General features: G+C 34.0%; 1 protein-coding gene across 1 annotated transcript in view; it reads right to left on the bottom strand.

The window, feature by feature from the left end:
- The window catches only part of SNTG1 (syntrophin gamma 1), an 832887-nt gene that overhangs the window by 297353 nt on the left and 520545 nt on the right, over nt 1-14989 (bottom strand). Inside the window, exon 5 of the mRNA XM_073229494.1 lies at nt 2922-2978. Coding sequence (XP_073085595.1) covers nt 2922-2978 — 57 coding nt within the window. The remainder of the gene's footprint in view (nt 1-2921; nt 2979-14989) is intronic.

Genomic DNA, 14989 nt, shown 5'->3' with positions numbered 1-14989 from the left:
AATTCTCTGTGGTAGACTGCTTCCTTTCCCAGTTAGGGAAGTTTCCAGCTATTATCTATTCAAATAAATCTTCTACTCCTTTCTCTCTTCTCTTTCTGGAACTACTATAATGTGGATGTTATGACGTGTGATGTTTTCCTAGAGCTCTCTTAACCTATCCTCATTTCTTTTCATTCCTTTTTTTCTTTCAGTTGTTCAGCTTGAGTGCTTTCCATCACTCTGTCTTTCATGTCACTGATCTGTTATACTGCATCCTCTTGTCTACTGATGATTCCCTTCAGTTTATTTTTTATTTCACCTATTGGACTATTAATGTTTGATTGTTCCCTTTTAAGGCTTTCTCCTTTTTGAGGTTCACTTTGAGTTCCAAAATTCTTTTGTTAAATCCATTGAGTATCTTTATAACCATCACTTTAAACTCTTTACCAGAAAGACTGTTTAAATCTGTTCCTTTTAGATTTTTTTCTTTTTTTTTTTCTTGTTCTGTTGCTTGGAGCATACATATTCTTCTGTCTCCTCATTTTGCATGATTTTCTGTGCTTGGTTCTTTGAATTAGTAAAAAGTGCCTGCTCTCCAAGTATTGAAGGATTGGCTTTATGTAGGAGGGCCCTCTGTGCAGATTGTGTGTGTCTTGTGTTTTTGGCAAGCTGGAGGCAGAGTAAGTTTGAGACAGGCTTTTCCTGGTGCTGGGAAAGCACCCTCCCTGTGAACCTGGAAATGTTATGGTTCTGCTGATGGGGTTTGGGCTAGTGGGTAACAGCAGACAACAAGGTGGGACTGGTGGATCACATTGAAATCCTGCTCTTGGCTGCACTAAGATGTGCAGAATGGGCACAATGGTGCCAGCCAGCTCCTCTGATCCTAGAATGCCTCCAATGTTTTTCTTTCCAAACAGTGAATGTTTAGTTCCAAAACTTGGGTTTTTTTCACTATGGTCTGGTTGTACTTTAAACTACAAGGTTTTTTCCTGCACCTCAGGGCAAAGAGTCCATGCCTGGCTCTCTCAGCAATATCCTCCCGCCCCACCCCTTCTGCTGATTGCTGTGCCAGGGATGGAGTTCCCACAGTTACCAAGTCTCTGTCTCTCCTGCCTTTTCTTTTTTTTTAATTTGATCTTTCTCTCCCTCACTGTATAGAAGGTGTTCACTTTTGTCTCCATTCTTCAATGTGAAATGCTAACTCTGTAGACACAGATTTGGTACATAGGTGATAAAAGATAGTTTCAAGCTCTATCTGAAAATACCATCTTCCCATCTTCACCATCTTTCCAGAACCCTCCATACTGCTGTTTAGTTTGTGTATCATAAATTTATAAAATAATTTTCTCTTTGTCGAACTACCTAATATATGGCATTGATCACAGTTCAAATATTGCTTTGTGACCAATATTTTGAATAGAAAATACACACATTTGATTTAGAAAGTTACTCTATTATATGCATAAGGGTTTTGTTTAGATTGTAATAATGAAAATGTTAACCTAAAATTATTCATTTGGCAAAAGTCTTGATATATTAAAAACTGTCTATCTTAAAATGTGGCATTTTAGAAAAAAACAAATAACATTTTATTACCGTGCTAATACTATAAATGGGAATAGAAAATAAAGAAAATTTCTAGCCTACACAAAATTATTTTAGCTCTATTATTGGAAAAAGTCAGTGCCTAGTCAGTTAAAATGCTTATCTTAAATGAAACCAATTCACACAAGTAAGTTTTATTTACACTCGGCTTTTGTTTTCTTTTCATGAACATTTTGCAATATTTGTGGTATCTTTATATCCTTCACAGCAGTATCTCTAATATGGCAGAAAAAAGAAACAAAAACAAAAACCTTATCTATTGAATGAGAAAATTACCCTGGCATAATTTCCACATCCTATAATTTGTTCTACATGCTTCCATGCCTTCCTGGTCTTAGTTGATGATAAAGTAAAAGTAAAATATATGTTTTAAATCTAACATGTTATTTAGTAATACTCTTATCACTTGACAACACAATGCTATTCCACATTGATCAGTTTTCTGAGTCATTTTCATAATGTCAACTAGAGCTGATATTCACTAAATTTAGAGTTCTACTTTCCAAACATATGTAACTTGAGCCCTTTTAACATTTCATAAATATAAACTTGAGATGTATGATTTTCACCATACATAGGCAAATGCCTAACCCAAAAAAGTTGAATTTCATTTATCTATGCAGAGATAAAGGTTTCTAAAAGGCATTTAAAGTTATTGAGCTTTTTCACAATTTACATAATTTTCAGCCCTCTTAATATTTACGTTTTGTTTTAATGGTGATAAATTGCAATGTATGGCACATAATTAACAGTCAACATATAAAGTAAGAAAAGCCCTTTAAAATTTAATAATACATGGAAATGAACAAATGGTCATTTTAAAAAATAAACCAGATGTTAAAAGTTTAAGTCTACCTTATATGGCATACCAAGTATGGCATTGAAACATCAGATTTTACCGATTTCTTTAAAAACAAAGCAAATCAAACAAAAGAAAAAATTGAATAGACTACAACTAACACTTAACTTACTATTATAAGTGTAAAATTTGTTCTAGATCTATCTGACAATTCAGTATGTCCTAATCTGGCTGGTTAGAGTTATATATGGACACTACAGCATCATATTTGATATTTTATAAAAAAACAGATAAAGAAAATTAATGACTTACTTTTAATATCAGGTAACATAAAATTCCAAAATAATTTCCCAAACTTTCCAAATCAGAAGGTGGCCAAGGTTTTGTGAGAATCTACCTAATTTACATTTCAAGCCAAATACTGAGGAGTTTGCTATAGTCATTCTTGTGTAATTGTTGATCAGCAAAAAATTGAAATACACAGAAATGCAGGCATTATCCATGGCTTTTGTAAGGACAGACTAGAAAGAATAGCTACCTTTATGCTTAATCCAAATCCTCCTACAGTTTGTCTTCTGATGGTCACTGTTCTTTCCTGAAAGAGAGAATCGTAAAAGTGGTTAGCTTTCCTAATACTGTATGTACATGTTATTTTCCTTCTTTGGGTTTTATTTTTGATTTCCAAAAAAGACATATTTTATGATAGCATAGAGGCTCCAAATATTTCAATAAATGGATTCTTTAGTAATTTTTAAATCCACGGTTAATGATTCATTTGTCAAGATAAAAGGGACTGTGCACCACTAAACTGCTAAACTTTGAAAAATTAAGTTATTTTTAATCATTTTTGGACATAATTTGGAGTAACTTTTAAATTTTTTCTCATTTTCACAATATGTACTTTATGTACTCTTGTCTCAGAAATGATAAGGTTTTGGTTACATAAAAATTACTCAATGTCAATGGTTAATATTATCTTTGTCAACCAATGCCTTTTCTCCTCTAATTACCAAGTCATATTGATTGTGGGGATTTGAGAGATGAATGGGGAGGCTGCCATGTCCCAGGAGATAAATGATTCATGTGTGTGCCTGGAATTGAAACTGAATAAACCAGGGTCAAAATTATTGCTTGTTTGTGAAAGAATGGATTTTACATCTAACTGATAATGATAATATAATTATCAATTTTAAAAATTAGTTCTCTTCTTCCTTCCACAAAGTAAATAATAATTCAATCATTCATCTATGAAACTTAAATATCACAAAGAACCAGATTTTGACAAATCCTTTCATTTCAGAAAAAAACAATATTGTTCTGCGTTAGGGCAATCACCTCTATGTAATGTATATTCTAAAGGCATGGTAAAGAGTTAAAAGCTTTTATTTAAAATATCTCTATTGATTTATAACCTTGTTTTCTTGAACTTTCTCCCATCCAGTACGGTTTGAAACACCACCTTTCTCCCCTTGTACCGGGAATAGATATTTGTTATCTGGTCCCTGTATCTGCACAGAAACTCAATTTATTTGGCTACAATTTCCAGTCCAAAATCTAAATGCTGCTCTGTTTCTCATATATTCTTTCCCTCACTCCCTGGTTTTACAGGGGCTATGTAGAATAAATAATAATTTTTAAGAAGATCAAAGGGAATATTTAGAAAATCTTCTTCTCTAGGCTCTTCCTAAATACTTTAAGATAATGTAAAAACTCATAATTTTGAGAGTTAAAAGATACCTTCATTTAGCTTAGCCAAGTATTGAGATTTCATAAACAAAAACAAAATAATGCTTAAAGAATAAGATCATCATACCAGAATTTGATGTATATAAATGGTACTTATTTTGAATTAAAAATTAACCTTATCATCTGGAGATCAGTGTATATTTTAAAAACAAACTATTAGCTCCAATAGTCACAATTATATAAATTTTCTTTTTGACCATGTTACTCTTATAATCTGTCATCTAATTGTTTTCAAACATTAAAATTATATTTATATAAATTAGGTTTATAAATGTATTCTAATTTGTGCAAAGCAAGTTGAAATATAAAACACACTATTCATATTAAAAAAATACCATAAACTCTATTTTTAAAAAAATTCTTAATCTGGCTATTATATCACTCCTCATTGGTAAAGTCACAGATATGAGAAGATGAAGTATTTGAACATGTATATTGAAAATCTGTGTGTATAAACACATCGGCATATATAAAAGCAAAAAGGAAGGTGAGCATATGCATTATACATACACAAAATCTAATCTAAAATAAATATTTACTGTAAATGTTCTTTTGTTGCATAGGAAAACATCATGTTAACTTAATTAATCTTTTACTATTTCTCATTAAAGGATTATGTAAGGGGAAGTTTTAGATTGCAAACAATATTGGAATTGAAGTCAGAGATTATCAATGACTCAAATATCCACAACTTAATATGTTGGCAAATTGTTTCAGCCCTATAAGTCTCTGTTTCCAAATCTGTAAAGTGGTAATAAATAATACATAGTAACAGCTTTGTTTTGAGGACTGATATTTATGAAGGACCCTGGCATATAGTAGAAATTTAATAAGTATTAACACACACACACACGGGCACACACACACAATCTCTATTTTAAATGGGAATTCTTACTTTAGTCACTTAAATATCTAATTAATATTTATTCATCTTATATCCCAATAATTACATCACATAGTAGCTCACATACCGAAAGACTCAGACTCAGGGATAGGTTATCTTTATTCTTATAAAACAAACAAGCTAAATGTTTTTTTGATACTGTCTATCAAACTAAAGTTTTGGATAGCAGAGTTTTTTCTTAATTTCTTTTCTGTAAGGAATAAGTACTTATTCCTTAAAGTAGTATAAAAACAATGGTACAGTTAGCTTAGACAACAGAGAGCAACTGTCTCAAAATAAAGATTTCAATCCATGAAAGCAAAATGCATTGTAATTTGCAAATGGAATCACATACATTTTCTAGAACAACTGACAAAGTAATTATTAGTCAAAAGGGCAACTTAGTGAGTGAATTCTAGGAAACAGCCAGGTGTGTGCTGAAACACTGCTTTTCTTTTAATGAACAGCAAACACACCAGGTGTCATCAAGGGTCTATGCGAGGCCTCTACTCATTCATTATGACACTGCTTTCAGAATTTTGGTGGAGAATATTTAGAACGTGTTCCAAATCAACTACAAAACTGCTGATGCAGTAAAGAGCTTGGAGAGATTAAAAAGAGCAGAAACTGCTGAGAATTTCAGAAACAGTACTTATTATAATGTTTTTAAACACATGGCACAGACATATGCACCTGCAAGCCCCAGCCAACACCTCTATACATATTTCTCCATTAGCTTATTTTTAAGAAAGTAAGGAGAGACAGGAAAGACAAATTGCTTCACCTTTTAAGGCCAAATTTTTTAACTGGTCACTACAGGTAGCAAGACCTTGCCTAGTAACACAACACTGTCCTTCAGAAGCCAAGATATTATAGGTAATTTTATTTAAAACACAAAGTTGAGATGGGTAATCCCATACAGTCATGTATATAAAAAGCCTTTCTTTAATCGTCCTATTCTTTACAAAATGTAAAAGATGGAGCCAAGAATAATATTGGACTGTGCAAAGATGTGTTGCATACCTAAATAGTCAGATTAGTGTTATGAAAAAATAGTTTTTACATGCTTAACTTGCTTTATATAAAAATATAATTATCACCACCCTGCTCTCTATAATATTATATTTGAATTAGTCCATAAGTATACCATATGAACTATATGGAACCAAAATATACATGTTACCAAACAAAATAATGTTGCTATACATATTCCAGATATAGAAACTTTTAAGATGTATGTGAAAAGAGAAGGAACAGGTGAGAACGATGCAGAAACTAGAGAGAGTTAATGGAAAATTTCTTATACTGAGTTTGTGTGATGGAAACAAAGAAGATACCCAGGAAAGAGGGAATGTCAAGAGCTCTTCTGACAACTCAGGAAGAGTGAATAACTTGAAAAAGGAACAATAATATAGATGATAGCTTCTACTGACTAAAAATCTGTATGAACTAACAGATCTCATAGTACTTATAATTATTTATTCAAATGTGTTACGATCTTGACTTTTTTTTCCATAACACTTTTCAGAGGGCTGAACCTATCTTATAAGACATATCTAAGAACAAATGTCTTATTCAGAGTTGCATCCCAAGAATTTAGCAGAAAGTCTCAATCAAAGTTAGGTATTCCTTTGTTAAAGGAATTAAAAGGTTTTTACAAACATTTCTCCAAATAATTATCACCACAGCCCACTGTTAAATTTTCCTAATTTAGAACGAGAAAAGTAAAATGCAAAGAAGTTTAATTAATTTGACCAAGATCCAAATAATAATTTAAATTAAAGTTTATATGATTTCCACTGTCTTTCATATCACAACAGGTCTAAGATGGGATGGAGACACAGGATGAAAGAAACTAAAATATCAGGGTGTAATGCATTAAGAAGAGAGGGAATTATGAGAAACTGCATGTTTTCCCTCTAAGATGGAATATAAGGCCTGCATGGCCCTTCTCACCACTCCTGTTCAATACTGTGCTTGAAGTTTGAGCTAATGCAATAAGACAAAAATATGAAAAAAAAGCATAAAAATTAGAGAAGAAGAAATAAAACTCTTTGTTCTTTGTTTATGTAGAAAATCCTAAAGAATCAACAAAAATCTCATGGAACTAATAAGTAATAATTGCAAGAATACAGAAGGGAAGAGCATATGCAAAAGTTAATTGCTTTCCTGGATATTCCTGAGAAATTAAATTTGAAATTAAAATCACAATTCCATTTAAAATAGCCCACTGAAAAGGGAAGAATACTTTGGTATAAATCTAACAAAAATAACAATATATATGTGGAAAACTATAAAAATCTAGAGAAAGAAATGAAAGGTTATCAAAATAAATGGAAGGAAATTTCATGTCCATTATTAGATGACTCAATATTTTTAAGATGTCAATTCTTTCTAATATGACCTATAGAATCAATGCATTCTCAGTAAAAATTCCAGCAAGCTATTTCTGTATATCAACAAACTGGTTCTATAGTTTAAGTGAAAATCCATAAGACCCACATTAGCCAACACAGTATTGAAGTAGAAGGACAAAGTTGGAGGACTGAGGATGCCTGACTCAGGACTTTCTGTAAAGCTACAGTAATCAAGACAGAATGATTTGAAGATTCAACATACAGATCAGTGGAATAAAACAGAAGCTCAAAAATAAAACTAACAAAATAGAGTTAATCTTTGACAAAGAACAAAGGCAATTCAATGGAGAAGAGAAAGGATAGTATTTTCAATAACATCAGCAGCAGAAGAAAGAAAGGAAGGAAAAAGGGAGGGAAGAAAGAAAGCAACCTAAACATGGATGTTATCTTTCACAAACTGTAACACAGAATGGATCACAGACCTAAATCTAGAAGAAAACATAGAAAATATATGACTTTGGGCTTGGTGGTGAGCCTTTAGGTACATCAAAACCATGGTCCATAAAATAAAAAGTAGATATTAGTATAGATTAAAATTTAAAGTTTCTGCTTTGCAAGACATGCTGCTAAGAGAATGAAAAAGAAAAGCCTCATTGACAGAATGTACTTACAAAGTGCATATCTGATAAAGGACTTGTTTCCAAAATATACAAAGAACAGTTAAGACTCAGTAAGAAAATAAAGAACCCAATTAAAAATGCCAAAACATTTGAGCAAACACCTCATCAAAGAATAAATAGATATGTCAAAGCAGTATGTGAAAAGGTGCTCAACATCATTTGCCACTAGGGAACTGCATAGTAAAACAATGAGATAACATTACACACCTATTAGAATTGCTAAAATCCAAAAATTTGACAATAGCAAATACCAACAAGTATACTCATCAGTAAGAATTCTCATTCCTTACTGATGCAAATTCAAAAGAGAGTTTGGTTGTTTCTTACAAAGCCAAACTAGAAGTGACCAAGATATTCTTCATCCATAGAATGGATTAAAAAATGTGGTACATCTTTACAATGAAATATTATTCAGTAGTAAAAATGAATGAGCAATCTATCTGCAAAAATACATCGAGAAACCTTAAGTTTATATTGCTAAGTAAAATAAGCCAGGCAGAAAAGGATACATACTCTGATTCCATTTATATGACATTCTGGAAAGGCAAAACTAGAGAGACAATAAAATGATAAATAGTTGCCAAGAGTTCAGGAAGAGGAGGAAAGGTTGGATAGGTGGAGCGCAGAGAATTTGTAGGGCAATTAAACTGTTCTTTATGATATTACAATAAGCGATACATGACTATGCATCTGTCAAAATCATAGAACTTTTTGAGAACAAAGAATCCACCTTAATATGTGTACATTTGAAAGGATCATTTTGGAAATTAAGAGATTCAAAGAAGAAATGAAGACTGTGATGAAACAATCTAACTGCATTGCAAATGTATGTTACCAATTTGCTGAAAGGGGTAGGGAGGAAATGTGCTGACCTAAGAAACTTTGGAGGAATTGAGTCTTTAAGGCAAAAGGCTGAAAAGCAAAAAGACCAAAAGATACACATGGCTCTGTAGTCCAGTTGATAAAGTTATTTCATGTGAGGGTGTGGTTAACAATTCTGATAGTGTAATATATGTACATTGAATAAACATTTGTATAAATGGACAGTGGATGGGAGGAACCATTTTTCACTCTTGGAGTAGTAATTTGCAGATATGCAAGGGGAGCAGGAGGCTAGAACAGGTCATGGAGTAATGATCAAATGGTTGTTAACAACAATAAAATTCTGTATAGGGGACTCAATGCACAGTCATTAATCAACCCCAAACCTATTTCTCAATAGTCTCCAATCTTCTGAAGCATACGAACAAGTTCTTACATGGTGAACAAGTTCTTGCATAGTGAACAAGGTCTTACATAGTGAATAAGTTCTTACATGGTCAACAGTGCAAGGGCAGTCATATCACAGAAACTTTCGGTTTTGATCACGCATCATGAACTATAAACAATCAAGTCAGATATGATTATTTCTTTGATTTTTATACTTGATTTATATGTGAATACCACATTTCTCCCTTATGTTATTATTATTATTTTAATAAAATGCTGAAGTGGTAGACAGACGCAAGATAAAGGTAGAAAACATAACTTAGTGCTGTAAGAGGGCAAATGTAGATGATCAGGTCTGTGCGTATAGACTAAGTATTAATCCAAACTAGACAAGGGCAACAAAACATCCACAGATGCAGAAGATTTCTCTCAAAACAGGGGGGGGGTGAGGTTCTAAGCCTCCCCTCTGTTGATCCCCAATTTTTCTCCTGATGGCCCCCCTGTGACTGTGCCTGTCTTAGGTTGTTCCTCCCTTGAGGAATCTTACCCATCTCTGGCTAACCAGTCATCTTCCGGGGCCATACAGGGAAATGTAAAGTTGGTAAGTGAGAGAGAAGCAATATTGTTTGAAAAGGTTAGCTTTTTACTTCTTTGCAGATTTATGCCCTGTGGCTTCTATGCCTAGCATTTGTCTTGAGGTATCTTTACCACCTGGAAGAATTATGATACTCGGTAATTTTCTATATGAGGCACGAATTCTACTAAAGGGTTGTAATTAGGAAGGAAGAAGAAAAGCTATAGAAGTAGCAGACAGAAGGAAACATGGGAAGATTGGTTATTCCTTTGACGTATTTTCTTGCAGAGTAACATAAGCATGTATAGGTTTTAACAAACTACTAATTAAATTGCGCACATACATTAACATAAAAGGAATACAGCTACATAACAGAAGCAGAACTACAATTACCAGCCATATCCAGTGAAACCCCAAGAAAACCAGTTAGGAATCCTAGGCATTTGTGAAAACTTATCAATGATATGATGGATATTGTCTAACTGAATTTGAATAGTTTGAGAAAAATCAGACAAATTAAAACAACACATTCCTGGGAACTGTTCACATCCCATATGTTCTTTTAACAGTAGATAGTCTATAGTTGCAAGATTTTGGAGCGCTGCAACTTGCACTTCTCCTAATTCTTGGTTGAGTTCCGACAGTATAGATCCAGTCAAATTTGTTGTTTTACTGTATGCACAGGCCAGCTTAGATAACTCCTTCTTCATTCAATGGCAAGTCCAGGAACCGGTGGGCTAACTGCAGCTACAACTGCAGCAGTGCCAGGATCTTTGTTGAAGTTTTTGATGCTCATCTTCTGGAATGATTCTTCCAGAGGATGTTGATGTGGAAAGTTCTTCTTCATATCATATCTTAATTCATTTTCTGTGTAGCCAAATTAGGCTTTGATCCTCTGTATAAACACAAACAAACCCTTTGCCCACACTTTGATATGACCTTTATGCCATTGTGAAGAACCTATTGGGGATCACCACACAGGAACTGCTTTTTTTTTTTTAAGGGAAAGGAATACTGTCAGAAAAATGTACTTCCATAGCCGATCATCTGACACCGTTAAAAAGATAAAAATTAAGGATATGTAAAGCATGTATTAATCATTGATATGCAGTTAGTTTTATCCTATCAAGGAGTAATCCCTCTTTCCTTTCTCTTTTTTTTCTTTGTTATCATTAAACTACAATTACATGAAGAATATTATGTTTACTAGGCTCTCCCCTATACCAAGTCCCCCCTACAAACCCCATTACAGTCACTATCCATCAGCATAGCAAAATGCTGTAGAATCACTACTTGTCTTCTCTGTGTTGCACAGCCCTCCCCTTTCTCCGACCGCCCACATTATACATGCTAATCATAATACCCCCTTTACTCTTCCCTCCCCTTATACCTCCCTACCCACCCATCCTACTCAGTCCCTTTCCCTTTGGTACCTGTTAGTCCATTCTTGGGTTCTATGATTCCACTGATGTTTTGTTCCTTCAGTTTTTCCTTTGTTTTAATAATCCACAGATGAGTGAAATCATTTGGTATTTCTCCTTCTCCGCTTGGTTTATTTCACTGAGCATAATACCATCTAGCTCCATCCATGTTGTTGCAAATGGTAGGATTTGTTATCTTCTTATGGCTGAGTAATATTCCATTGTGTATATGTACCACATCTTCTTTATCCATTTATCTACTGATGGACACTTAGATTGCTTCCAATTCTTGGCTATTGTAAATAGTGCTGCAATAAACATAGGGGTGCATCTGTCTTTCTCAATCTTGAGTGCTGCATTCTTAGGATAAATTCCTAGGAGTGGAATTCCTGGGTCAAATGGTAAGTCTATTTTGAGCTTTTTGAGGAACCTCCATACTGCTTTCCACAATGGTTGAACTAACTTACATTCCCACAAGCAGTGGAGGAGGGTTCCCCTTTCTCCACAACCTCGCCAACATTTGTTGTTATTTGTCTTTTGGATGGTAGCCATCCTTACTGGTATGAGGTGATATCTCATTGTGGTTTTAATTTGCATTTCTCTGATAATTAGTGATGTGGAGCATCTTTTCATCTGTCTGTTGGCCATCTGAATTTCTTTTTTGGAGAACTGTCTATTCAGTTCCCCTGCCCATTTTTTAATTGGATTATTTGCTTTTTGTTTGTTGAGGTGGGTGAGCTCTTTATATATTTTGGATGTCAAGACTTTATTGGATCTGTCATTTACAAATATATTCTCCCATATGTAAGACACCTTTTTGTTCTATTGATGGTGTCTTTTGCTGTACAGAAGCTTTTCAGCTTAATATAGTCCCACGTGTTCATTTTTGCTTTTGTTTTCCTTGCCCAGGGAGATAAGTTCAGGAAGAGGTCACTCATGTTTCTAAGAGATTTTTGCCTATGTTTTTTTCTAAGAGTTATATGGTTTCATGACTTACATTCAGGTCTTTGATACATTTTGAATTTACTTTTGTGTATGGGGTTAGACAGTGGTCCAGTTTTATGCTCTTACATGTAGCTGTCCAGTTTTGCCAGTACCATCTGTTGAAGAGACTGTCATTTCCCCATTGTAGGTCCATGGCTCCTTTATCAAATATTAATTAACCATATATGTTTGGGTTCATGTCTAGAGTCTCTAATCTGTTCCACTGGTCTGTGGCTCTGTTCTTGTGCTAGTACCAAATTGTCTTGATTACTATGGCTTTGTAGTAGAGCTTGAAGTTGGGGAGTGAGATACCCCCTACTTTATTCTTCTTTCTCAGGATTGCTTTGGCTATTCGGGGTCTTTGGTGTTTCCATATGAATTTTTGAACTATTTGTTCCAGTTCGTTAAAGAATGTTGCTGGTAATTTGATAGGGATTGTATCAAATCTGTATATTGCTTTGGACAGGATGGCCATTTTGACGATATTAGTTCTTCCTAGCCAAGAGCATGGGATGAGTTTCCATTTGTTAGTGTACGCTTTAACTTCTCTTAAGAGTGTCTTGTAGTTTTCAGGGTATAGGTCTTCACTTCTTTGGTTAGGTTTATTGCTAGGTATTTTATTCTTTTTGATGCAATAGTGAATGGAGTTGTTTTCCTGATTTCTCTTTCTATTGGTTCATTGTTAGTGTATAGGAAAGCCACAGATTTCTGTGTGTTAATTTTGTATCCTGCAACTTTGCTGTATTCCGATATCAGTTCTAGTAGTTTTGGAGTAGAGTCTTTAGGGTTTTTTTATGTACAATATCATGTCATCTGCAAATAGTGACAGTTTAACTTCTTTACCAATCTGGATTCCTTGTATTTCTTTGTTTTGTCTAATTGCCATGGCTAGGATCTCCAGTACTATGTTAAATAACAGTGGGGAGAGTGGGCATCCCTGTCTGGTTCCCAATCTCAGAGGAAAAGCTTTCAGCTTCTCGCTGTTCATTATGATGTTGGCTGTGGGTTTGTCATATATAACCTTTATTATGTTGTGGTACTAGCCCTCTATACACATTTTGCTCAGAGTTTTTATCATGAATGGATGTTGAATTTTGTCAAATGCTTTTTCAGCATCTATGGAGATTATCATGTGGTTTTTGTCCTTCTTTTTGTTGATGTGGTGGATGATGTTGATGGATTTTCGAATGTTGTACCATCCTTGCATCCCTAGGATGAATCCCACTTGGTCATGGTGTATGATTCTTTTGATATATTTTAGATTTCAGTTTCCTAATATTTTATTGAGTATTTTTGCATCTACATTCATCAGGGATATTGGTCTGTAATTTTCTTTTTTGGTGCGGTCTTTGCCTGGTTTTGATAGTAGGGTGATGTTGGCTTCAAAGAATCAGTTTGGGAGTATTCCCTCCTCCTCTATTTTTTGGAAAACTTTAAGGAGAATAGGTATTATATGTCTTCTCTGTATGTCTGATAAAATTCTGTGGTAAATCCGGCTGGCCAGGGGGTTTTGTTCTTGAGTAGTTTTTTGATTACTGTTTCAATTTCTTTTCTCGTAATTGGTTTGCTTAACTTTTGTGTTTCTTCCTTGGTCAGTCTTGGAAGGTTGTATTTTTCTAGGAAGTTGTTCGTTTTTTCTAGGTTTTCCAGCTTGTTAGCATATAGGTTTTCATAGCAGTCTTTAATAATTCTTTGTATTTTCTGTGGAGTCTGTCATGATTTTTCCATTCTCATTTCTGATTCTGTTGATGTGTGTTGATTCTCTTTTTCTCTCAATCAGTTTGGCTAAAGGCTTATCTATTTTGTTTATTTTCTCAAGGAACCAGCTCTTGGCTTCATTGATTTTTGCTGTTGTTTCATTCTTCTCAATTTTGTTTATTTCTTCTCTGATCTTTATTATGTCCCTCCTTCTGCTGTCTTTAGGCCTCATTTGTTCTTCTTTTTCCAGTTTCGATAATTGTGATGTTAGATTATTCATGTGGGATTTTTCTTCCTTCTTTAAGTGTACCTGGATCACTATATACTTTCCTCTTAAGACTGCTTTTGCTGTGTCCCACAGAAGTTGGGGCTTTGTGTTATTGCTGTCATTTGTTTCCATATATTCCTTGATCTCTATTTTAATTTGTTCATTGATCCATTGATTATTTAGGAGCATGTTGTTAAGCCTCCATATGTTTGTGAGGCTTTTTGTTTTCTTTGTAGAATTTATTTCTAGTATTATGTCTTTGTGGTCTGAACAGTTGGTTGGTAGAATTTCAATCTTTTGGAATTTACTGAGTCTCTTTTTGTGAGCTAGTATGTCATCTATTCTGGAGAATGTTCCATGTGCACTTTAGAAGAATGTGTATCCTGTTGCTTTTGGTTGTAGAGTTCTATAGATGTCTATTAGGTCCATCTGTTCTAGTGTGTTGTTCAGTGGCTCCGTGTTCTTACTTATTTTCTGCCCAGTGGATTTATCCTTTGGGGTGAGTGGCATGTTGAAGTCTCCTAAAATGAATGCATTGCATTCTATTTCCCCCTTTAGTTCTGTTAGTATTTGTTTCACATATACTGATGCTCCTGTGTTGGGTGCATAAATATTTATAATGGTTATATCCTCTTGTTGGACTTAGCCCTTTATCATTATGTAATGTCCTTATTTATGTCTTGTTACTTTCTTTGTTTTGAAGTTTATTTTGTCTGATATTAGTACTGCAACCCCTGCTTTCTTCTCTCTGTTGTTTGCCTGAAATATGTTTTTCCATCCCTTGAC

The sequence above is a fragment of the Manis javanica genome, chromosome 2 (genome assembly GCF_040802235.1).
Source record: "Manis javanica isolate MJ-LG chromosome 2, MJ_LKY, whole genome shotgun sequence".
Classification (NCBI taxonomy): domain Eukaryota; kingdom Metazoa; phylum Chordata; class Mammalia; order Pholidota; family Manidae; genus Manis; species Manis javanica.
Note: the sequence above shows the minus strand (reverse complement) of the source record. Positions and strands in the feature narration are given on the sequence as shown.